Genomic DNA, 24,777 nt, shown 5'->3' with positions numbered 1-24,777 from the left:
TATTTATATTAAAATTATAATGTCACCCAGTGGGACAGAAGTAAATAAGAGGAAATTGTGAGTTTCTTACCTTATCCTTGTCGACACTCAGATCCATGTGTATGGTATCTACAGCACAACAATGAACCAAAGTGCCATATATAATTCAACACAGTGTTAAAAAAAATCATGTTAAGCTCAATTAGTTCTATATTGATTTAGTCTCAATTGTATTTTTTTTGTGTGCAAAATTTTACCTTTTTTCCCAGTTGCTGATTGGATTTCAGATTCTTCCTCCATTGTTGTGCCCCCATCTTTTTCCTCTGAGTGGTGAGTAACACGGAAATCAATCACTGGATGGCACTGTAAAAACACAAAATTTATATATATGTAACAAAATATACAAACAAACAATAAAACAGGACTGCACTGTGCTCTCCAGTTAACCTGCAGCTCCACAGATGAGCTGTCAGAGAAGCTCTGCTGTTCCTCTCAGTTCGCAAAACAGTTGTCAACATGCAGAAACTGAGATGGTTTCTCATTACCATCACTATTGTTCTTCCTCTCCGCCATTTTCTTTATACTTATTATTCGTGTGAATGCTGAAAGCATTCACTCAATTGTTCTTCTGTTCGGCCATTTTCTACTGCCTTTTTACGGTCTTCTTCTAGTCCTTCATACTTTGTGCTATTTCAACAATTCATATATCAAAACGTTCAGCTTTTTCTGGACTTTATCGGATGTATTCAAATTTTGCATACTTTTTATACTTTTTCAAATATTTAACTTTTTCTGATTTTTTTTTCCCCCATAGAGAATGCATTGGAACAGTCTTCACGGTTTCAGGGTTCCAAAAGCGCGGTTGCGTGTGGACAGAACATACAACCGGGAACATATGTTCACGGTTTCAAAAATACCCGGGCTCGTGTGGACAAGGCCTCAGTCATTCAAGCTTGACTCTCAAGCTTTCTTGGTGTTGACACAGTATGTTTCCAACAGGTGCAGCTTTGGGCTCGTTAACTTCAGAGTGAGACAGAGTGCAGCTCATCAACAGACAACAGAGTAAAGGTTTATTGATCATGAGGTCATGGGTTCGATTCCTGCCTCATTCATGTCGTACTTTCTGCTAGAGACTTCATTAAAATTCTGATCTGTAGACAAACTTCTAATGGCTCATTTATACTCTTTTCTTTTTTTTAAGCATCATTGAAAAATCTCACATTCATCAAAGTCTCAACCTCTCTTCAGAAGTCAGTGAGCCTCTTATACAGGGATTTCTTTTACCCTTCTCTCATTGAATGTAACTATGGTGAAGTGGTTAGATCACTGGGCTGATCTACTGAAGGTTGCAGGTTCAAGTCCAGCCCCGACCACTTTGTTAGTGAATCATTCCCCCAGTCTTCCTCTGTTGGTTTCTGATAACTTGCTCCTTGTTTAAACTGTGTAAACTACAGCTGCATTGGACAGTGTTTGATTTATCACGGTATAAAATTCTGCATGTTTTATCTCCCTCTGGTTGAGAGGTTAGTTTGCTGGGTTGCCAATCATGAGGTCCAGGGTTGTGGACATGTTTCTTGTTTATACTACTGCTCTAAGATTTAAATGCACTGGAGCAGCAGAGAAAAGCAAAGCTCTTGAATGATTTGTATCCATCATTTCTTGTCCTGCGCTGCCCACTATTGGACGTCACTGGCAGAATTAACCTCCCCTCCCCCGCCTTCAATTGGTTACAGGTGTTTGTTATCTCCTTGCTTACTCATACCAGTTTGCAGCACATCATCACATTACAATGAATGACAACAGTCTTGAAAGCAGTGTGCTCTCTGTAGCCGAGTGGCAGAGTAAAGGTTTAGTGATCATCATGAGGTCATGGGTTCGATTTCTGCCTCAGTCATTTCACATCATTGCTTGACTTTTGATTCCAATTATTCAGCTGTCATTGGACAGTCTTTGATTCCTCATAGTATAAAGCTCATTGTAACTCAGGTCCTCTGTGGCCATATGGTTAGTGTGTTAGGTTACCACTCATGGAGTTGTGGGTTCAATTCCTTCCATGGACATGTTTCTTGTATGCCATTCCGCATGTCTTTGTCAATTTATTCTGCTAATTCAGCATGGTTCAGCAATGGCTTTCAGGATTCACACGCATGTTCCGTTAGGAAATGCTGTTTCTAGTTTTATATTCTTACTACTTTCCGCCTTTTTACGGTCTTCTAGTCCTTCATACTTTGTGCTATTTCAACAATTCTCACATCAAAACGTTCAGCCTTTTCGGGACATTATCGGATTGACCTGTCTCTTTTCAAATATTCATACTTTTTGCAATATTCAACTATTTCAGATTTTTTCCCCCATAGAGAATGCATTGGAACAGTCTTCAAACTCTTCAAATCTTCTTACTTCTTTCAGCCTCTAAAGCTTCAGCATACTTTCTGCCAGAGACTTCATTCAAATTTTTAGCTGTAGACAAACTTTTTAAGTGTTCCTCTATGACTTGATATATTGATATCTTCAACAGTTTCTGATATTTGGCATTTTTAAAATCATTACATTTTTTGACAAAATCCAGCTTTATAATGGGTGTGTGTTGCGCCTAATGAGCAGAGCTAGAGTGGTGACATCGTCAGCCAGAGTGGAGAGAGCCAAAAAAAGCAACTGGAACTTTTGTCTTAAAACTGTCACCACAGCCACAAATTACACTCTATACTCATGATTTTAGCCACAGTTTGTAGCCACACCTGTCTTCTGGCTGACAATCTGGTCAAAAATGCAAAGAGATTTATAGAATAATTTAAAATATTTTTTAAATGCAGCCTGGGTGCTCTCTCTCTGCCATTTACCCCAATGCAATTTTTTTCCACAGTAGAGTAGAACTAGCTCAACTTTGTAATTCACTGGAATGGGCATTATATTTTGTTTGATTTCGCGCCACTAAACAACAATAACACAGACGCACCGTGCCGTGGCACAGCCTCTCGCCACGGAGTGTGATGGTCTCTCGGCCAAAAGCAGGTCGGGAACACCGGTCCCACCGGTGGTCGCGGTCCTTCTGTGGTACGGGTCGGTGCCGGCGGCCTGCTTTGGCCCAGAGACCATCACATTTTACCGCGGGAGGACCTTGGGGAGGACACAGTGTTGCTCCAGATGAAGACCGGGCGGGACTGTCGGCTGAGAGCTTCCTGTTTCGGCTCCGAACTGCTGGAGCCTCGCGTGTGAGAGCAGAGCCGCTGCGCTGCATCCACATGCAGAACTCCGTTTGCAAAAGCCGAGTTATGATGAAAACTTCCAGATCATGAGCTGTCATGAGTTTTTGATCGTCATCTATTTCAGTTCTGCTCGTCGTAGAGTCCCCAAATTTACACATAAGGTGTGTTAAAGTGTCTAGTTTCATAATTAAAAAAAAAAGCAAAAAACGAGAAATCTCGCAGAGAAATCTCGTTTTTGGCAACCAACGCATGGGAATGAAAAACGAGAAATTACGTGGTTGGCACTCAATGAGTTAAGTGTGTGCTCTCTGTGGCGAAGCGGCATGTCATTCCGCATGTCTTTGTCAATTTATTCTGCTAATTCAGCATGGTTCTTAAAAATGTTCCACCGTCACATTCTTGTCTAAGGGGTAAAAACCTGCAAATCCAAACAATCTGCAAACATATTGGATTCCACAAACTTTTATGTGCATGCAGATTTTTTTTTAGATTGTCTTAGATTAGCTTCTAGATTAGCTTGTCTAAATGTGGAATAAGAAGAGAGACTGCACACAACTTTTGCATTTTATGTTCAGATCATTTTTGTGTAAACATAGCCTTAAACATTATATTGTATGGCCTTGAAGTGGCAGCTAGTAGCAGTGTGGACATTGCACATTGGTTGGGCTGGTATGCCTTTATTGTCATTGAAAGAATTCAACGAAATTTACGTTGCTGCCCTGCTGTGGTACCACACAACATACACAAGACAAGATACACAAGGTGTCCTGATGTGTCTGTGTTTCCCTCCAGTTTTCTATTCAACCCTTATCTTTGTTTTGTTTGTTTTCCACCACCTAAGAGTATTTCATGTGCAATTGTTGCACCCACTGAGTTTTTTGTTCACAGAGGTGACGCGAGGACAGCACCTGGCCCAGATGGCGTCCCAGGACGGGTACTCAAGGCCTGCGCAGACCAGCTAGCAGAGGTATTTACAACCATCTTCAACCTCTTGCTCCAACAGGCTGCGGTTTCTACCTGCTTTAAATCAGCTGGGGCACCAAGTGGCGCAGTGGGTTAAGCAGGTGCCCCATATATTGAGGCTATAGTTCTCGTGCAGGCGGCACCGGTTCGAATCCGGCATCGGACGGCCCTTTCCTGCGTGTCAGTCCCCCTCTCTCTGTCTCCCCATTTCCTGTCTCTCTCAACTGTACTGTCAAAAAAATTTACTTAAAAAAAAAAAAAAAATCAGCCATCATCGTCCCTAGCCAAAAAGAACACAGTGAACTGCCTGAATGACTATCGCTTGGTTGCCCTCACCCCTATCATCACTTAATGTTTTGAGAGACTCATCCTTCCCTCCATTAAGTCCGCCATCCCGGCTGAACTCGACCAGCACCAGTTTGCCTACCGAGTGAAAAGGTCAATGGAGGATGCTGTCATGATGGCACTCCACACAGCTCACACTCACCTAGACCAGAGTAACACCTATGTGAGGATGCTATTTGTAATAATAATAATAATAATAATAAATTTAATTTGTAATGCACTTTTCATCGGCACAATCTCAAAGTGCTTGTGGATTTTAGCTCAGCATTCAACACAGTCATCTCCCAAAAACTGGTCATGAAGTTGGGCAACCGGGCCTAGGCAGTTCACTGTCCATGGATTTGGGACTTCCTCAGGAACAGACCCACCCCAGCGTGTCAGGATGGGAGATCGCACTTCCTCTACACTCACCCTGAACACTGCAGGGGTGTGTCCTCAGCCCCCTCCTCTTCTTCCTCTTTACCCATGACTGTTCCTCCATCTATCCCACAAATACCATCGGTAAATTTGCTGACGACACCACCATTGTTATTATTGGACCAACTGATTAATCCAGGTGTGCCTGACCATTATTGTGAGGTCAGACACACCTGGATTAATCAGTGGGTCCAATAATGTAAGACAGGAAAAAAGGGAGCTGGCTTATTTCAGGAAGTAGTGGAGCTGTGCATAGAGCCCATTCTAATTCTAATTTTACCTTTCAGTATGTCTCAATCAATGTACATTAAATTTGTTTGGGATGTCCTTATTACACTTGTAACAGATAGCGCTTGTAACACTTCTAAAAGACAATAGTGCTTCTCAATCAGATGGTGGAAGCACTGAGCTGAAACTCCGCAATGTTGCTTTAAGAAACAACGTCAACAAGGTTATTACAACCCATACCAAAGTTTAACACCACAAGTCCTTTTTTATTTATAATCTCCTCTCCTTCACCATCACGTTGTCTCTACAGCTGTTCTGTTGTCGCTAAACACACGCCGCTACACGTAAAATTATCCTATCTTTATCAGCTTTTTTTATTGCTGTGTGTGTGTGTAAGTGGACCTGCCGCCGCTTCTTAAAACAAAACCTAGAGTAATCATTGTAAATCAAATCCGCCTTAGCTGTTCACGCTGGGGTCGCATTGGAAAAAATCGAATCCGATACGAAAATGTCCGAAAATTCGGATTTGGGTCCCTTGTAACTGCAGTGCGAACGTAGCCATAGTCGGTACATTACCTGTTCTGTATTCTGAGCAACACACTCCTGGTTAGGAGAGCTGACTGTGTCCACTGGTAGGCCATCATAGCTGTGTGTTTCTGTGCCGGGTCACCAGAAAAAAAAGAGTTTTAGACACTTTGTTTGCTTCATGTAAAATATTTCATTATTTTTTATCTTCTCATCAAAACAGCAGTGTCATTTGGAAAGTGCCAAAGTTCAGAACATAGAACTGAAATGGGAAGGATTTTGCCTAAAAAGTTACTGTACAAAAAAAAGTTGTTATTAAAACATCACCTTTCTCATTGGCTGCAGATGATTTTTCAGACGTGACTTTAAGTTCTCCTCCTGCTGTTGTGCTGTCATCCTCCTTCTCTGACTGTTCATCATCACCAGGTTCTTCCACTGGCTCCCTCTAAGAAAACAAGAGATTTAATAGAGACTTCATGTGACCTTGGTCAGCACAGCTGTGGAGATGAAGTATGTAAAGATTGAAACAGATTTCTTACCTTTAGCTCATTTTCATCTATGAGTTCCTTCTCTTCAGCTGCAGCACAATGTAAAAACAGCAGATTATATAAGGTCAATACTATATTGGTAAATGTTTATTTCTGGTGTAAACATAATTCGTATCTCCAAGTGTTATATTATAGAGATATGTTAATATAGGTAAAAATGTTATCAGCAATTTGTAAATCTGACCTGTTTGATTTGGATGAAATGCTGTAGAATCCCCCTTTTCTTCTTCATGCTCTTTATTGTCTCCACATGTCAGTCCACTGTGGCAGTGTGGATCATTTTCAGAGACCATGGCATCTATTTTTTCCAGCAGTGCTATTATTTCATTTTCGTCTCTCATAGTTTTTGTACATGTGTGGAATCTTTTTTCATCAAAACTGCTGAAGTCTTTCAGGTCTGTCAGTGCACTGGCACATTTTTCATCTGACTCATGAGTCACGACTGTCATCAAATAATCAAGTGATTCTTTGCCAAAAGTTTCCTCTAACCACTGCACTCCTGAACTGTAATGGCTGCTGTGCTGACCATTTGGTAACAGCAGGAGAAAGGCATGAATTCCCTGATATAAAGGGAGTCTTTCAGTGTTTTGTTGACCAAGCATGTTGATGATGGAGATATGTCGAGCACACAGATCATACAGTCTAGATGAAAACTGCCCCTCATCTGTTTGTTCATCATGATCAAATAAGATGTTATTTGAACCGACCTCAATAGAATTTGTGTCACCAAATAACAGAAGTGTGAGACTGGGAATCACTGAAACAAAGAGAACAACATCTCTACATTAGACCACGTAAATCAAGGAAACAATATTCTCTTAGTTTTATGATTGTTGATTGAAATGGAAGAATAAGGAAATGGAGTGATTCTCACCTTCTTTGATGTTGGTAGAAACAGTCTGAGATGTTGGACTTGTGTCCTTCAGTGTCTCTCTCTCCTCTGCAGACCGCTCACTAACGTTGATGCTGTTTTCAGTTTTAACCTCTCCGACTGCACCAGCCTCTCCGGCTGTAGGGTCACAGAGAGATTAGTTTAAAACATTTTGATGAAGTAAAACTAAAATATAATTTCGTAGTAAAAAATGGGATTTCTGTAGATGATGTTTTCATGAAAATCTTACCTTTCTCGTTTGTTGCAGGTGGTCCAGACTTGATTTCAGACTCCCCTCCTGTGATTGTATTGTTCTGCTCTGGATCCTCAGTTTCACCAGGTCCAGTCACTGATTTAGACTAAGGAAATAATTGATTTCATGTAATAATTAGTTCACTGGGTTGGAGCTGGGATTAATGTGTTTTCAATGGGAAACAAGGTCAGTGATGAAGAGTAACAACATACACTGTTGTTGCAATCACTAAAATGTTACTAGTACTGACCCAGTGACACTGTCATTGTGACTGAACCAGGTGCTCATTCAGACAAGAGACCTGTATGTTAAAGCAGAAGTAAGCGGAATGTTTGTGTTAATATAAGTCTTAAATAGTTCTATCTTCCGACAGCAATCACTTATATAGAGTGTTTGGTCTGAAACACGGGTCTGTCAGTCACTCTGCTCTGCTGTAAGCCAAGGAGAAAACTTTCCTTGTATCCTACAACCTTTATCCAATGAGGAGAGAGAACGGCATAAAGGGGCAGGACCACCTCTCTGTGTGTGCAGCCAAGGGATGCGCGTGAATGTGGTGATGTAGGGACGAGGACCAATAGATCCATGACAAGGGCTGGGACTGCCATCGGCTAACAAGAAGTTAGCCAAAATGACCGGATCGCTTACTTCTGCTTTAAATTACCATTAACATGAAAGTGTGCATGTCTGTAGCTGGGAGAGCAACATAAAATTGAAGTTCTGTCATGTTAACTGGCTCTGGTGTATGCATATATATATATACAGTATATATATATATATATATATATATATACAGTATATATATATATATTTTTTTTTTTTTTTGTATTTTTTTTTGTATTTTTTTTTTTTTTTACCATGGTTTTAGCTGCACTTTCCTCCAGCTGTTCTTCTGTCAGGTCATGAAAGAAAAAAAGATTGAAAAGGGTCACCTTAAAAATCCAAGAATGGTAATGGTTATAGGAGAATTCCGGTCATGTTTGACCCCTAAATAGTTGTCCTGATGGTCACCCAGTGTTGGGGGGAGCAAAAAACGCGACTAAAATTGATGCAGGCAAACCAGAGTTACACCGTGGCTAGACGGTGCTAGCAATAGCCACAACGCTAACCTATGGGGGCAATTCTTTCAACCACAACAAACACTCAAAAACAATCAAATATCTATGGTACATAACTGTAATCCTTACAACAAACCACTGAACTCATAGGCTGTAGTGTACAGTATAAACAGTATAAACTTTGTGATTTTGCATGTAGTCACTCACCTCAGATAGCCGAACTCTGAAACATCCTGGAAAGACATTACTATCCCATCACAGAGCGCCTGCTCTCCCCACCACAGAAAGAAACACTTTTTCCTTGTTGTGATGATTTCTTTACAAAAATAAACGGTCAGAGATATGTTGGACATTACCACTGCACTGCTACATCGTTTATTTTAGTAAAGAAATCATCACAAGGAAAAAGTGTTAGTTTCTGTGGCGGGGAGAGCAGGCGCTCTGTGATCGGATAGTAATGTCTTTCCAGGATGTTTCAGAGTTCGGCTGTCTGAGGTGAGGGACTACATGCAAAAACACAAAGTTTAGACTGTTTACCCTGTACACTATATGAGTTCAGTTGTGTCTTGTAAGGATTCCAGTCATGTACCATAGATATTTGATTGTTTTTTGAGTGTTTTTAGAGCCCCCATAGGTTAGCGTTGTGGCTATCGCTAGCGCCGTCTAGCCATGGTGTAACTATGGTTTGCCTGCATCAATTTTAGTCACGTTTTTTGCACCTCCCAACACTGGGTGACCATCAGGAAAACAATTTAGGGGCCAAAAATGACAGAAATTCACCTTCAATGAATGCATTAACAAATTTTCATATTACCATTGTCATCTGTCACAGATGGTGTTACGAGTGTCATTTCAGACTCTTCTCCTCCTCCTCCTGTGTCATCATGTTTCTCCTCCTCCATCTTATCACCTGATCAAGTGAACAGACACAAGATAAAGCTTCAGACAAATGTCTAAATTAATTGTGACTGGAAAATGACATTATAAAACCAGATTATGTTTTTATGTAGCTGGGTGGTTAATTAACAAGTGTTATTTTCCACTTGAGGGTTAATGTATTCCAATGTACTAATGTGTTTTTGTTTTCTTTTGTTCTTTCTTTTAAATGTCATATTTCAAATGTAAAAGTAAACCAAATGTAAATGAGTTAAATAAGTGATCACAAGGTGGCAGCATTGAGCTGTTTTGGGTTCAGTTGGGCGCATTTTGTCTTGACCCTCCAAGTGCATTGTGGGTTATTAAGGTAGCTAAGCTGCCAGGACCCTATTGTATTCCTAGGAATTCTTCTTCTTTCTTCTTCCAAGGAAGTCATACATCCCATGGGCGAAAAAACTCACCAAACTTCACAGAAACATCCAACCCCATGCCAGATTCACTCAACTCCAAGGACATGTGCCCCCCCTCCTGGGGGCACAATAAGCGTTTAAATTTAAAAACTTTAAAAAGTCCTACCAAACCAACGGTAAATGCTACAGTTTTGAAACTTCCCCACAATGTAGCCCAGATACTGCTGAAACTTTTGTCCACTTAAACTCATTACAAATTATGATGTCCATCACTCTGTTTTTTTCAATAACTGTAAAACTTTTAAAATGTATCTCCTCCCACAATTTTTGCTCAATTGACACCAAACTTGCTACAGAGCATCTTCAGACTGTCCTCCACAAAACTCGTTTCTCGGATTTTTGATTAATCAAAAATTGAGCCTACAGTGCATGAAAATGTATGACTGTAAACAGTACTGTAAACATATACCATCAAATTCTTGATAAATACATTTTCAATCTTCCTGAAAAAAATTGAGAATATTCTGGAGTCATGGTTGATGAAGTTTAGCAAATATCAGAATTTTATCTCAAAAACTGAATTTTCTAGACATTTTGAATTCTGCTCTCATGGGAACAACTGCAGTGAATGTAAGAGGGACATTTTTAAACATCAGATTTTCTCTTATGAAGCAAAACACTTATTATTAAAAACAGGTCCAACCCCATGCCAGATCCCATGTATTATCAGATTTTTGTTTAGATAACAGAATTTCTGACATTTTGACCATTTTCGAAATCTGCCTTGACAACAGCTGCCCGGGCATTGACTCCCTGAGTCGATAAATTAAGCTACACAGGGGTCTCACTACCAGCCAATTAGCTCAGTGAGTTAGGAGGTGGTTCTTGGTGTCAGAGATTGTGAGTTCGAGGCCCAGCAAGGGTGATGATGATGACAGACAAATGTCCTAATGGTGGCATCACAGCAAGCCTCTAAATTTAAAAATCCAAATAGCTTGGACCGGACCATGTGCGAAGGCTCCTAACATCTTAGACTCATAGTAGATGTTTAACAAATACATATCATTATTTTACCTCAAAAACTGACTTTTCTTTTTACAGTGGTTTCAAATCTGCCTACACGACAGTGAATGGCTTACTCAATTTGTGAAGCCACTGTTGAACTGCCACTTGTCAATTAGCTCAGTGTGATAGACAATGGGCTTTGGTTCCCGAGGTTGTGGGTTCAATCCTTAACTGGTGCAAATTGAACATTATAAGGTCAACTGTCTTGTCTTCCTATTCTCCTGTTTGTTGCTCAGAATTGCCTAATTTTTCCCAAAAGTAGCCCAGACCCGACCCATCGCTGCGCAGCAGCTATAATTGTTCATCTTTTCTGCTGAATGTGAGCCACGAGCGCCTGAGATGTCTCGCCAAAGAGAGGAGACTGTTGTTCTGTTAAATTGGTAGGTAAAATATGTGCACACTGTAAGAGACGCCGTAACAGAATGTGACAATATAGTCTCATTTAGAGATGTTGGTGATTTATTTCAGAGGTTAGCATGCCAGCTGTCGACCGGGTCTAACAGCTAGCTTCAGGAACAGGCACGTGCACACATAGGGCCCAAAGGGTGCTTTAGCCCCTGCCCTTTTTGCCTCGTATTAAAAAGTGCCCTTTTTTATGTTTTTTTTTTTTCAATAAATGCATTCCTGTTGTGCATGAGGATGTAAACAACCGCGCTGTAAAAATGCCACGGTTATCTACCGTACGCTTTTCCTTGTAATACACACGGTATTGTGTATGTACGTTGGTCTGTGTGTTGTCCGCTGCTGCTCCGCTCTGTCCCTCACTGAGGTGCGCGCTCCCTCACATGCACGTCCAGCACGTCCAGAGAGAGAGAGAGAGAGAGAAGCTGCTGCCTCATCGATAACCCGCACATATATGAGACGTGACAGTGGAGCGACTTGTGTCGAATCTCGTGAGTTATAAATCCACCAACATAACTTCCTTGTCGGTTCTGACAAGTCGCCGTCCACTTATTCAACGAGCTTAATAAGAGTCATATTTAAAAAAAGCGCCCATTTGTGTTTGTTTAGCTGACTGCTTGTTAAGAGTTAAGCCCCACCCCGTCCTCTGTCTAACATCACCTGAATGTAGTGAACAACAACAGCAACAGGAGGAATGAATCACTCACTCAGCTTGATTTCACTGACTATTTGAATTTGTTTCCAGATATTGAGTTACTGGTAATTGTGACTTTGCTGTGGTAAATATTGCTGCTGTTGGTAAATATGCACAGTAGCAGTCACAGTAGTCATTTCTTGGTTTTGTGTGTGTAGCCTGTAGGCTTAGCCTACTTTTTTTTTTTCTGCAAGCCATGTTAATGTGCACCCAATACCATATTAGCCTTAGCCACCAGTTCAGAAGTCATGACTCTGTTTCGGGAAGTTGGGAAATTGGTTCAGCATGTTGACTGCAGTCCTGAAGGCGTGCAGGCTTTCTCTACCGACTAAATAGTAACTGTAATTTATTTTAATTTATTTATTTTGATATTAAGGCCTGAAAAAATTGTACACTGCCCTTTTCTAATGTTGAGCCCCTGCCCCTCTATAGTCATGTGCACGTCCCTGTTCAGGAAGCTCCAGCTCCCGTAAGTGATTGTGGTAATATTTTGAATGCATATTTTCGAGTTATGTGACGGTGTCATGATTTTTATGATGTGTGTATTTTGTTGTTTCTGCAGACCTTCATAGCCCACTGCCGTATTTTGTTTCCTATGACATTTTTATTTTTTATTTTTTTGGTTTCGGTTCTCTCTAAGTCTCAGATGAGAACGAATGACTTTGAGTTTAGAAATTAGGTCAGACAAGCCTTTTTGCAACTGATGTGAAATAAATAAGGAGGCTACAAGAACTCCAGTAATTGTGTCCTGTGTGCTTCTAATTCCCGGGCTATATATGTATATATATATACATATATACATATATAGCCCGGGAATATATATATATATATATATGTGTGTGTGTTAGGGCTGTTTTCGACTAAGGATTTTCATAGGCGAATCTGATTCGTCAGATTTTGCCGTAGTCGGCTGGTCGTCGAACTTTTTTTTTTTTTTTTTTAGATAGCAGCAAATTTGCGACTTTTTCCCATTTCAAACAAAAGAGCTAAAACACCCAAAAAATATGGTAGGTGTAAAACAAATACCTTTATTTATTTCCCACACTTTGGATGATTTTTAGTAGCCATTGTGAGCCAGGGTATGCGTTTATGTCACATTGCCCTGGACAACGCTCCTTTTGCTCGGACTGTGAGTGGCAAATCAAACATCCCTCAACGTGATGAAGGATAGCGGTGGTCGTGGACACAGAGAAACCGGGTAAAACATGTAGTATCAAAACAAACTGAGGTCAGAAGGACTCGACAATCCGTACATTACGTTAATCAATCCTGTAACACACAGTGTGACCGCGGCACCGGCAGAGAGACAGACAGGCTGCAGAGGGACGAGATTACAGCTGTGACTCCCGATACTTATGGTGCGTTCATTACAACTCGGAAGTCGGGAAAAAAACAAGTTCCTCTTCTGAAAAACTCTGACATGTCAAACTTTAGGATGTGTTAGAGACTAATTCATCTGTCTAACCATCAGAACTATTGACACTTGAAACGGTAAACACAGCTGATCCATCGAAAAAAAAAATCACCGCTGGAGTTAATTTATTTTCCGTGATTGAAAGCAGGTTCTTGAATGTAACTCGGTCAAAGTGAGATGTATCCTCACAATGTTTTGCTGTTCTGTTAGGTCATGCATGATAAATGTTGACAAAGTTAGACTGTCAGACTTCCTTGATTTTAAACTTTGGCGGCTCTGCCTCTTGTCTTTTTGCCACTCTGTTGAGTGTTCTGCAGTGACTTCTGAGTACCGTGACTTTGACGGTCCTGTTGTGTACTGCTCACCTCCGCTCATTTGAAAAAAAAAAAAAAAAAACCTCCGCTCATTTGATTGTGCAACTGCAGTGGGTGATTTATTAATACGTAGTAAGAAGCTAAGACTACCGTTTAAACGCACACATCATTTTGAACTCTTTATTAACAGAAAGTAGGCAGATTTTGTATCAAAAAAGACTTTTTATAACAAAAAAATACATTCTATGTAACAATTTATGCTCAGCAGCCGTGGGCACCCCCATATAGTCAGAATGGTACAGTCTTGGTTAGATTCGACTACGAGGTTCATAGTCGAATCAGACCCCTCCGAATCGAATCGTCGAACAGTCGACTTTTGGAGGTCAGCCCTAGTGTGTGTGTGTGTGTATATATATATATATATATATATATATATATATATATATATATATATATATATATATATATATATATATACTGTATATATAGATCACCAGAACACCAAGTTATTTTGGTGAACATCCTGATGAATTTACTGTAGGTGGAATCTTTCAAATATTGAAAAGGCTTTCTTTCTGATAACAAAATGCAAGCCTGTGCATATTCTCATTTGTCCAGGTCATAGTATCTCAAAGGAGGTTAAAGCAGAACTATGCAAGGAAATAGCTCGCTCCTTCGTTGGTTTCTCTTTTTTTTCCCTCCCCGGAGCTCCCCCACAGTTCAGGTAGGCACATGTCACTGTCGTAAAAAAAAAAAAAAAAAAAAAAAAAAACTCGTCCCCCCCCCCCCCCCCCCCCCCCCACACACACGTGCTTGTGTTTACTGCTGAAGGTAGAGAGCGGTGTTTGCTAAGCCCTGCTAACACGGAGCTAACGCTAATACGACATACACACACATGAATAAAGGTTCCAAAATGTGAAGGCGTGTGTGTGTGTGTCATGATGTATAACATTATCTTATAAAAGACCCATGGTGTGTGTGTCTGTGTTAGCATTAGCTCCGTGTTAGCCACAAGCCGAACTTCATCAGTACAAATATTTCATGTTTCCATGGTTTCCTCCGACTTTCCGAACTCAAACCAATCACGATTCGTGACATGCATGACGTCATCTGCGTTCTTATCTCGTACTGCCGTAAGGCAGTTTCTCGCGATAGTTCTATCCATTGACAAGATTTGTAACACGAGACGGAGGACTGATCTTGCAAGTGCGGTTTTCAGCCAGTGGCGGGGGTGAGCGCATTGGCCTAGACCCCATTCACCTCATAATAGGTCACTCTACCATCACAGTGTCTCTGAGCCACAATAATTACAGCCGAAATCCTGCATAGTTCTGCTTTAAATCGAAAGCAACTGGACTTGGTTATTTGTCTAGGAATACGTTTCACCCCTCATCCAAGTGAGAGAACCAGTGGCTTGGTGTTGTTCCTTCAAAGGAGTTCAAAGCCTTGTTCTCTACCTCCTCCATGTATAGATTTGCCACAATAGGGGATACTGGTGAACCCATGGCACAGCCGTGTTTTTGTCTGTAAAAGTATGTGGTGTTCAGGCACAAATCCAGAAACTGGCAAGTGACTCCAACGACTGTCGTTATAACACAATAGCGCACTAACCAAGTCAAAACCAACTTCCATCACAAACAGTCACTTAACGACTGTCGTTGGCACTTGGAGCACAAAAGGGAACCAGTGACATCATCAGCCTTGTGAACGCCCCCACAAGAGGTTAAATACCTGGGTCTCCACACCAGATAGTTGGACCAGTCCCAGCCTGGTCAGATGCGTACATGAACTGATGAAGCCTCTTGGATGAGAGGTGAAACGTCTTCTTAGACAAATAACTAAGTCCAGTTGCTTTCGATTTAACCTCCTTTGAGAACAAAATGCAAGTGAACATTTCTTTGTGTGTGTGTTCTGCTGAAATAATTTAAAAATGAGCAATCATGAAGGATAGTTTATTATATAAAAAATAACTTTGTAATGCCAGAAGCACATACTGTTCATCCTAAATAGAAAAGAATAAGAACAATCCCATGTTCCTTTTCAACACTGTGGCCAGGCTGACCAAGAACCATAGTGCTGTTGAGCCATGCATCCCTCCGGGTAGCCATGGTGTAACTCCAGTTTGCCTGCATCAATTTTATTACCGTTTTTTGCTCCCCACCAACACTGGGTGACCATCAGGAAAACGATTTAGGGGTCAAAAATGACCGAAATTCTCCTTTAATGAATGCATTAACAAAAAATCTTCTCTCAACCCAGATGTATTAGCCAACAATAGGCCTATATCCAACCTCCCCTACATGTACATCTCCAAGATCCTCGAGAAGGTTGTCCTGGAGCAGCTACATGAACATCTGCACAGTAACGAGCTCTTTGAAGCTTTCCAATCTGGATTCAAAGAACACCATAGCACTGAAATAGCACTGGTCAAAGTCTCTAATGATCTTTTTTGACACCATCGACCACAGCATCCTGCTACAGAGACTAGACCATGATATTGGGATTAAAGGACCTGCCCTAAAATGGTTTGAGTCGTACTTATCTGAAAGGTTTCAATTTGTTAATGTTAATAACGACCATTCGGAGTATAGCAGAGTTACATATGGTGTACCGCAGGGTTCAGTCTTAGGGCCAATCCTCTTCATTCTTTACATGCTCCCATTAGGTGACATAATCCGGAAGCACTCATTAAATTTTCATTGTTATGCTGATGACACGCAACTCTACTTGTCCATGGAGCCAGATGACAGAAGCCGGTTCACCAATCTGCAAGACTGCCTCAAAGACATTCGATCCTGGATGTCCTCTAACTTCTTGCTACTGAATTCAGATAAAACTGAGGTCATCGTGTTTGGACCTAAACATCTCAGGGACACTTTCTCTTATCAGATCGCTACTCTAGATGGCATCACCCTGACCCCGAGTACAACTGTGAGGAACCTTGGAGTCATTTTTGACCAGGACCTTTCCTTCAGTTCCCACATAAAACACGTGACTAGGACCGCCTTCTTCCACCTGCCTTCAACCGCGGTTTGGACCATGTCAGATTTTAATTTTCAGCCTCTTTGAGACCTCTCCTCAATGGATTTTATTATTAATTTTAAATTTCTGACCAATAAGAGAACCGTTACCATGTGTGAACACAAACGGCCCCCAGAAAAGAATGCAACAGTTGTATTGGTTTTGTTACTGAATCGGAACAAAGCAGCACACCTGGTTCATTTGAAGCAATTGTTCCGAAACAGGGAGCGTTTTGCCTCAAAAGGTTTCCACTGCAGGAACTTCGGGGTAATTTTACGGGGCCAGCCCCGTTGGTGCGTGTCTCCACTGCAGGAAAGTCCCCCACCCCTCCCCTCTCCCTCACAAGACAGCTACACAAGACTCAGATTGAGTCTAGTCTCTTGTCACCAGGCTCCTCATACAGAGCCTGGTTCCCATTCACTCTGAACTTTGTCTGGATTCTGGTTCTGGTCTAGAGAGCGGATCCGGAATTCACCAAATTCATCAAAGTAAAAGTGTTCACCAACATAAAACTTAATAGACAATAACTTAGTAATACAATTAAATACAATAAAAGAAAAAGGTTAACTTAATGGCTTGGGGATTCTCTTGTAAATTATATTTGTTAAATTAAAAAGTTTCACAGCATTTTATTAGCTTGGTGCTTTTAAGGAAAGGCCTGGATCTCTCGCCCTGGTTCCAGTTGCTTACCAAAACAGCCGCTACACGGCCCCAGACTATATTGGGTCTGGTCTTGGCTTCAACCTGGTTCGAAATGCATATGTATAAGTTTATTGAGTTTTTATTAGGGATGGGAATTGATAAGAATTTAGCGATTCCGATTCCATTATCGATATTGTTTATCAATTCGATTCCTTATCTATTCTCATTGGGAGAGGGAATGAAAGAGATGTGGGTTTGTTTGCATTAATGGCTCTAACATTTAAAAAGTAGACAGGACCGACCTGCCTGGAGAGGTTAACACTGTGGCTGTGGGGCAGCTGTGCTCACAGGAGGAATTTACAATGTTTTCATTTTATGGTTTTCATGCATCTGTATTCTTCTCACTAGTTATTGTTTTCATATAATGTTTGTTTTTATGCGGAGTGAGCGAGCGAGAGAGAGAGAGAGAGAGAGAGAGAGAGCGCGTGAGAGAAAAGACACAGGGTGCACCAGATTTCACATGGCTACGAGCAAAACCTGGAACGAGGTGGTTAGAAATGAAGACAAGAATCGACATGTAGCCTATGTACAGGAGACAGGTTGTACAGGTTGTCCTGTCTTCACGACTTGAGTGAGGTTTTTGATTTTCGATTCCCATCTCTAGTCTTTATGCTTTGGCAAAATAGTCTTTCTTTGTGACATTCATGCCAATAAAGCAAATTTGAATTGAATTGAGAGAGAGGCATATGCCAAGAACCGGCCCTGCCCCCATTCATCCTTTTTCTAAGTCACAAGGTTTCAGGGAAATGCATCACTCTTACTTTCACTGTTACTGATACAGCTTATCTTATACAGTTCATATTTGCACAGGCAGAGAGGGTAACTCTCTTTCTCCCTATACAAAAGAGTTTTGTTTTGTTTTGTCAATAAAACAATGTGTAAAGTAGGGAGTCTTAAGGTTTAGAAAAGAATTTCCCTTTACAAAACTGTGATGTAACTCACTCACTGCGAATAAATCTAGTTGTTAGATAACTAATGACTCTCCTACTTCAACACAGAGTCAGAAAAATTAGAATACAAATGGATCTGCCTTAAAAACAATATTTGCTTTGTAAATTTAATTCACGAAACATCAAAACATCTCACACAATCTCTTCCATGTTGTCACAGAAAAAAGTTTGTTAATATCAAGTTGTGAATTGTCCAACAAAAGTCCAGGTTTTCCCCAGTGCAATTCTATGAACAGTAGGCCTGACTCAGAGAAATAGCGGGGGTGTCTTACAGACCCCCTCCATGTGAAAACCAAACCATAGAAAAAAAGAGAAAATAGAAAGTGAAAGTAGAAAGTAAAAATCATTCTGAGAAGAAAATTCTCACATTTGTTTTGTCTCTTATTGTAACCAGCATTTAAAAAAATCACATGTACCATAATCCATGTTTTAAATGAGAATGAAAATTCAAGATCAAGATTTGACTTAACCTAAACACACACAAAAAACATTTAATCTATGAGGTGAGATAAAATAAAATAAAAATTGTTTTTGTTTGAACAGTCCATCTCTGCTATTAAATTGTATATTCACTGATTTTTATATATCACACAATGTAGAAACATTGAACTAACTCACCTTTGTTTTGCTGTTTCTCAACTCTGTGGTCTGTGTGGATGCATCTATCTTCTTGTGAATCTGTACTGTAGTCACAACTCTGTATATACTGACCCTTAACAAACCCCTCCCACCTACTCTGAACAAATCAGATGTGATGTGACACGTGAGGATCAGAGAAAGTGAAACCTAAACTATTCTGCTTTTTCAGGACGAACAAATAAGGTTATTATAAGTCACAAGGTTTCAGGGAAATGCATCACTCTTACTTTCACTTTTACTGAGCTTATTTTATCATACAGTTCATGTTTGCACAGGCAGAGAGGGTCTCTCTCTTTCTCTGTCTTTTTCTTTCTCTATTGTAAGACAGTCAGACCCCCACCCTGAAATGTTGTCTCTGAAGCAATGGAAGTTTTACCTCAGCCTGGATGTAACCTCTTTGTGTATTTACACCTTTTGGTTATTAGTGATTTAATCAATTATCTTTGTTAGAGTTTCACCATTTGATGACTGTCTCTAATCACTCAAGTGTCTCAGTGCGAGAAGTACAAAGGTGTAGGTGATTCATTGTCATATGAAAAGACCCCCTGATGATCAAAGGTCTCCAGATGCGAATGGTATCTCCATGCAAAGTCCCAATTGTTATGTGAATTAGAGGTGTTTCTGTTCTGGTTGGATATTTAAGGGAAAGAGCAAGAACCTCACTTTGAGTTGATCTGCTTACCAGAGCTCCCACACATTGAGTGTGTTGCATTATCTGTTTCTTAAGTATTGTTACTATTTGCTATAGTTTGTTCATTTTGTACATCACAATAAACTGGAATGTTAACCCTTCATTTCTAATATTGCCTTATTGAGACTTTGTTCTAAATAATTAAGAATCTGTTATTGGATATTTATTTGGTCTTTAGTTATATGGTAAGTTTCATTTGGTAACATTCATACCCTTAACCTCTGAGTTGAATAGAAAAGATTGAGTATCATGTCCTTTAACCATTGAGTTATATTTTATGACCTCTGAATATCTCAACCTAGGTGTCTGGGCTGTTCTTCTATGTTAAGAAGGTCACTGAATAGTTTAAGTCTATATCTGCCATCCCTGAACTAAGTTAGTCTAAAAGATCTTAGTTAAATGGTAAGTTTCACTGGGCGCTATTCACACCCTTAACCTCTGAGTTGGACAGATAAGATTGAGTATCATGTTATTATACCTCTGAATACTTCAACCCAGGCATCAGGGCTATTCTTCTATGTTAAGAAGGTCACTGAGTGGTTTTAATAATCTATACCATCACTGAACTAAGATTGATTCCAGATTTCTTAACAATAGAATTGATTCTTAAAATGTTTATATTTTAAATGATTGATTAACTTTTAACTTTTAAAGAGTAAAGTTATTTTTAAATGGAGTCAGATTAAACGAGTATTTACTTTACTTTATTTTGAAAACCTCATCTTAACACCGGAAAGACAAAACACGTATTGGGGAGATATTGTTAAATATTGATGAATATTTCCTCCCCTACACTATATACAATTTTTTTGTTTTGTTTTGTCAATAAAACAATGTGTAACGTAGGGAGTCTTAAGGTTTAGAGAATAATTTCCTTTTACAAAACTGTGATGCAACTCACTCACTGCAAATAAATCTAGTTGTTAGATAACTAATGACTCAGCACAGAGTCAGAAAAATGAGAAGCCTTAAAAACAATATTTGCTTAGAAAACCACATTTAATTCATGAAACATCAAAAAATTAAATCACATCTCTTCTTCTTTGACACAGAAAAAGGTGGAAACGTAATGTCAATATCAAGTTGTGAATTGTCCAACAAAAGTCAGTTCCAAAGTTCAGATCCAAGTTGCATCTCTATTCCCATCAACAAGCAGAACTTTTTTTTCTCTAATTTTACTTGAAATTTTTCATTCTCTATTATTAGTCTCTCAGAGAAATAGCAGGTGTCTTACAGACCCCATCCATGTGAAAACCAAACCATTGTCACATAGACAAAATGTTGTGAAGTGAAAGTGAGTGAAAGTAGAAAGTACAAAACATTCTGACAGACCCACCAAGTGAAGACGTGCATCACACTTCAAAAACTAAATCTCACAATTGTTTTGTCTCTTTTTTTTTGTAATTCAAGTTTTTATTTATTTTATCTCTGGTGTATGACAGTAGAACATTTTACATTTTCAGACATCTTATGCACGTTACATGTGGCGTCAGAGGCATAGTAAAACAAAAATAAAATAATACCACATAAATGATGTAAATTATATAAATGATGCAAGGATGTATAGGGGACACATTGATGCATTCACATAGCTGGAGAACACATACAACAGGTGGATACATACATGTTGGATACACTCAGAAAAAGGTATTCAAGCTGTAGGATCATCAGTCATAGTGATGTGAGTCCAAAACAAGTCCCAGACTGGTGCCTTGACCTTATTCCTGTTATTCATCTTGTCGAGCATAACTTCATATGAAGCTGTTTTAACCATAATGTTTATCCACTCTTTTAGTTCAGGGGATTTAGGTGATTTCCACAGTTTAAGTATTGCCCTGGCGGCCGTTGTAGTCCCTGCCATGATTACAGAGAACTCTCCACTTGATATGTTTTGTATTTGGCTTCTGTCTCCTGATAGACATAACCTGGGACATAACGGTATGTCACTCAAATTGTCCAGGACTGTTTTCCAAAAAGGCTGAATGACAGGGCACTCCCAGATACAATGTAACAGAGTACCTATGTCTTTCTGGCATTTCCAACACAAGTTATTGTTCATTATGCCGGCTCTGTTTAGTCTTTGTGGAGTCTTTCCTATTGTTAGATATGATTCTCATCCATTCCTCCTCATCCATCAGACATCCCAGGTCCCTCTCCCATATCGTTTTCAGCCTCTGACAGCCATCGCTGAGCAGTTGGTTTGTTGTTCTATAAAATATAGAGGCTCGGCGATGCTCCACAGGTAGCGTGAAATAGTCCATGATGTGGTTTCCATCTTTATACTGAATCTTGGATGTAATACAGTCTCCGATCTGTAGATATTTCCAGAAATGTTCCGTTTTGTCTCTTATTGTAACCAGCATATAAATCACATGTACCATAATCCATGTCTTAAATGAGAATGAAAATTCAAGATCAAGATTTGACTTAACCTAAACACACAAAAAACCCATTTAATCTATGAGGTGAGATAAAATAAACATGCCTCACACTGAATAAAACCTAATAACCATAATGAAAAATACAGTCCATCTCTGCTATTACACTGTATATTCACTGATTTTTATATATCACACAATGTAGAAACATTGAACTAACCTTTGTTTTCCTGTTTCTCAACTCTGTGGTCTGTGTGGGGGTCATTCCTATGTTCCCACAGCCCTATGTTCCCACAGCATTATGTTCCCACATTTCTAACTTTTGTTGTCACTGAAAATTAGGCCCTATGTTCCCACAGCCCTTTGGTCCCACCATTGGTTGTGTTTAGGCAATGAATAAAAGAGTTGGTTAAGTTTAGTAAAAAGACCCGGTAGAGGCTAGACAGGCCAAATAGATAGAGCCCAGATAGGTAGAGAGTCCAGTGGGAACATAGGGCCTAATTTTGAGAAAAATCTTAGAATTGTGGGAACATAGGGCTGTGGGAACATAAGGCTGTGGGAACATAGGCATGGACCCGTCTGTGTGAATGCATCTACGTATCTTCTTGTGAATCTTTACTAGTCACAGCTAGGGATGCAACGGTTCTCGGTAAAATACCGAACCGTTCGGTACGGCCTGCACGGTGCAATACGCTCTTGGACCGCGGTATTTCAGATTCAGCTTTCATCAGCTCTTACTGCTTTACAGGCAGCTGTGCCGTGTATGTGTGTGCCTGGCCGTTTAAGGCGAAAGCCCGCCCCCGCGAGTTGATGTCCAATCACTGTTGAGCCTCCACACACTCACAGTGGCCCTCATTTATCAAACTTGCGTACACCAGAAAAATGGGTGTACACCAAATTCACCGCAAGGATCGGCATTTATTAATCTGAGCGTGAGCGTACGGTACGCACAAATCTCACGCCAGCTCTGACCAGGTGTACGCACATTTGGAACCAGCGTAGAACATGCAGGAAGGAGTGCTGCTGTGTCAGAATGATTATTAAACCATAGTCTAATAACGCAGCGATGTGGACCACATGTTGTTGTTGTTTATATTGATAAAAAAGATAAAAAGTAGCAAAAAAAAAGAGAAAAGAAACGATGAAACCAAGTCCGTGTTGAAAATTTAACTCGACTTTTATTTTGAGCAACTGAGATGAAGGGGTGGGGTGGCTCGGTGCTCCGCTACCAGTGCAGCTGATCTCGCGGCGGAGTCTTTTTTTTTTTCTCCCCGTCACCGGGACCTGTCAGCGGGAGATCGAGCCGGTGTTTCACATCCCTCCATCAGCCGAACCATGCCAGCGGTGCTGATGGTCATAAAGTCGCGTTCGCAGCAGTAATATGCCTATATGATGAGGCATATTAGGGCCGTGATTCTCCTCAGTCACTTGTGTTTAGTAAACTGCAGCAGCATTTCATGAGGTCGCTGGGTTTCCTGACGTGGTCGGTGACACGTGCGTCTGCAGCCTCCATCCACCGGGATGACGCTTATCAATCACAAAATCTATCAATCTATCAATGTGCAGATATTTAATGTTGCTGCCCTCTCCCTGTTCAACGCGGTAATGTCGGTAAAGTCTCTTCTTGGCCGTCTTCCGTGTCTCCATGTGGTAAAAGGGGCAGGCGACGCCTCTAAAGCAGGAATATATCGGGGCGTGACATTTAAATTACGCTCGTTTTCAGCCGCCGGATTTATCACCACCACGCCGGTTCTACGCCGAAATCAGCAGCGTACACACTTTTAGTAAATCACACGTGACACTTGGCATACACTGATATTTACACCAGAATCTACACCAGATCCTGCGCAAGTTTGATAAATGAGGGCCAGTGACTCCCCCCCTGCAACTGAAAGTGCAGCAGCTCACACACAAAGAAGAGGAGGAAAAAAGAAAAGAAAACAAACAGGCGGCAGCATGAGCGGTCGCTGACTGCGATTGCGGGGGAAATTAATTAGTTATTAGCGCGATTTAGCACATTTAGATTAGAGTTCCAGCACAACTCTGTCCATGCACACTGCATGTGTGTGGTCGCGTGTCCGCGTGCCCACGCGCGATAGAAAGACGATGTCCAGCAGGAGGAGTTGACTGACAGGGATGAGAGGTAGTGAAAGGCTGTTTAAAAAAAAAAACAATAGACTAACATCTCTTTCCCAGTGAGAGACTGTGGTGGCTGCCAGCATAGTGCAACTACGGCAACATGTGCTGTGAAGCAAATCTGCTCCCTGGCAGGCTGATGATGGCTTGAACGCGCCTCCCTCAGGCTCAACGTACTCTGGGTTGATTGAACTATTTCTGAACAGCTGTTCTGAAACCGAAAACTCAGAGTTTTCCAGCTCAGGCTCAATCAACCCTGAGCTTTCTTATTTTGGGAGAAAAAAAAGTTCTCTGCACAAAACACATACCGAAACCGTACCGAGAACCGTGGCCAAAAACCGAGGTACGTATCGTACCGTGGGCTACCTGTACCGTTGCACCCCTAGTCACAACTATACTGACCTTAAACCCTCCCACCTACTCTGAACAAAGATGTGATGTGTGACGTGGTGGCATGAGCTGTGATTGTACTTATTGTGAGCACAACCTTCATGGTTAAAAAGCCTAAACTTCAGCAGTGAACCTGCACCCCACCTCCCATCCCACCTCTTTAGACATGTAAGGGGTTGTTCACCCAAAATTAAAATTTCACTCATTATCTACTCACCCTCATGTGGACTAAGGGCTGGGAGAAGTTTCAGAGTTATCCGTGCCTTCTCGGCTTTACAGGGGGTCTCAGCGCAGCACTGCACTGC

The 24,777-nt window shown here is 40.7% G+C and overlaps 1 protein-coding gene across 1 annotated transcript in view; it reads right to left on the bottom strand.

Annotated features, from left to right (window-relative positions):
• LOC310992927 (uncharacterized protein) overlaps positions 1–24,777 on the bottom strand; it is a gene marked incomplete at both ends in the record, with an annotated part of 43,285 nt that overhangs the window by 4,897 nt on the left and 13,611 nt on the right. The window contains 8 exons of the mRNA XM_083981157.1: positions 71–108; positions 237–342; positions 5,715–5,794; positions 5,991–6,108; positions 6,203–6,240; positions 6,396–6,968; positions 7,086–7,220; positions 7,333–7,441. Of these exons, the coding sequence (XP_083837283.1) occupies positions 71–108; positions 237–342; positions 5,715–5,794; positions 5,991–6,108; positions 6,203–6,240; positions 6,396–6,968; positions 7,086–7,220; positions 7,333–7,441 (1,197 nt within the window). The remainder of the gene's footprint in view (positions 1–70; positions 109–236; positions 343–5,714; positions 5,795–5,990; positions 6,109–6,202; positions 6,241–6,395; positions 6,969–7,085; positions 7,221–7,332; positions 7,442–24,777) is intronic.

The sequence above is a fragment of the Trachurus trachurus genome (genome assembly GCF_905171665.1).
Source record: "Trachurus trachurus genome assembly, chromosome: 10".
Classification (NCBI taxonomy): domain Eukaryota; kingdom Metazoa; phylum Chordata; class Actinopteri; order Carangiformes; family Carangidae; genus Trachurus; species Trachurus trachurus.
The sequence above is the reverse complement of the archived record's forward strand: the minus strand, read 5'-3'. Positions and strand labels throughout refer to the sequence as shown.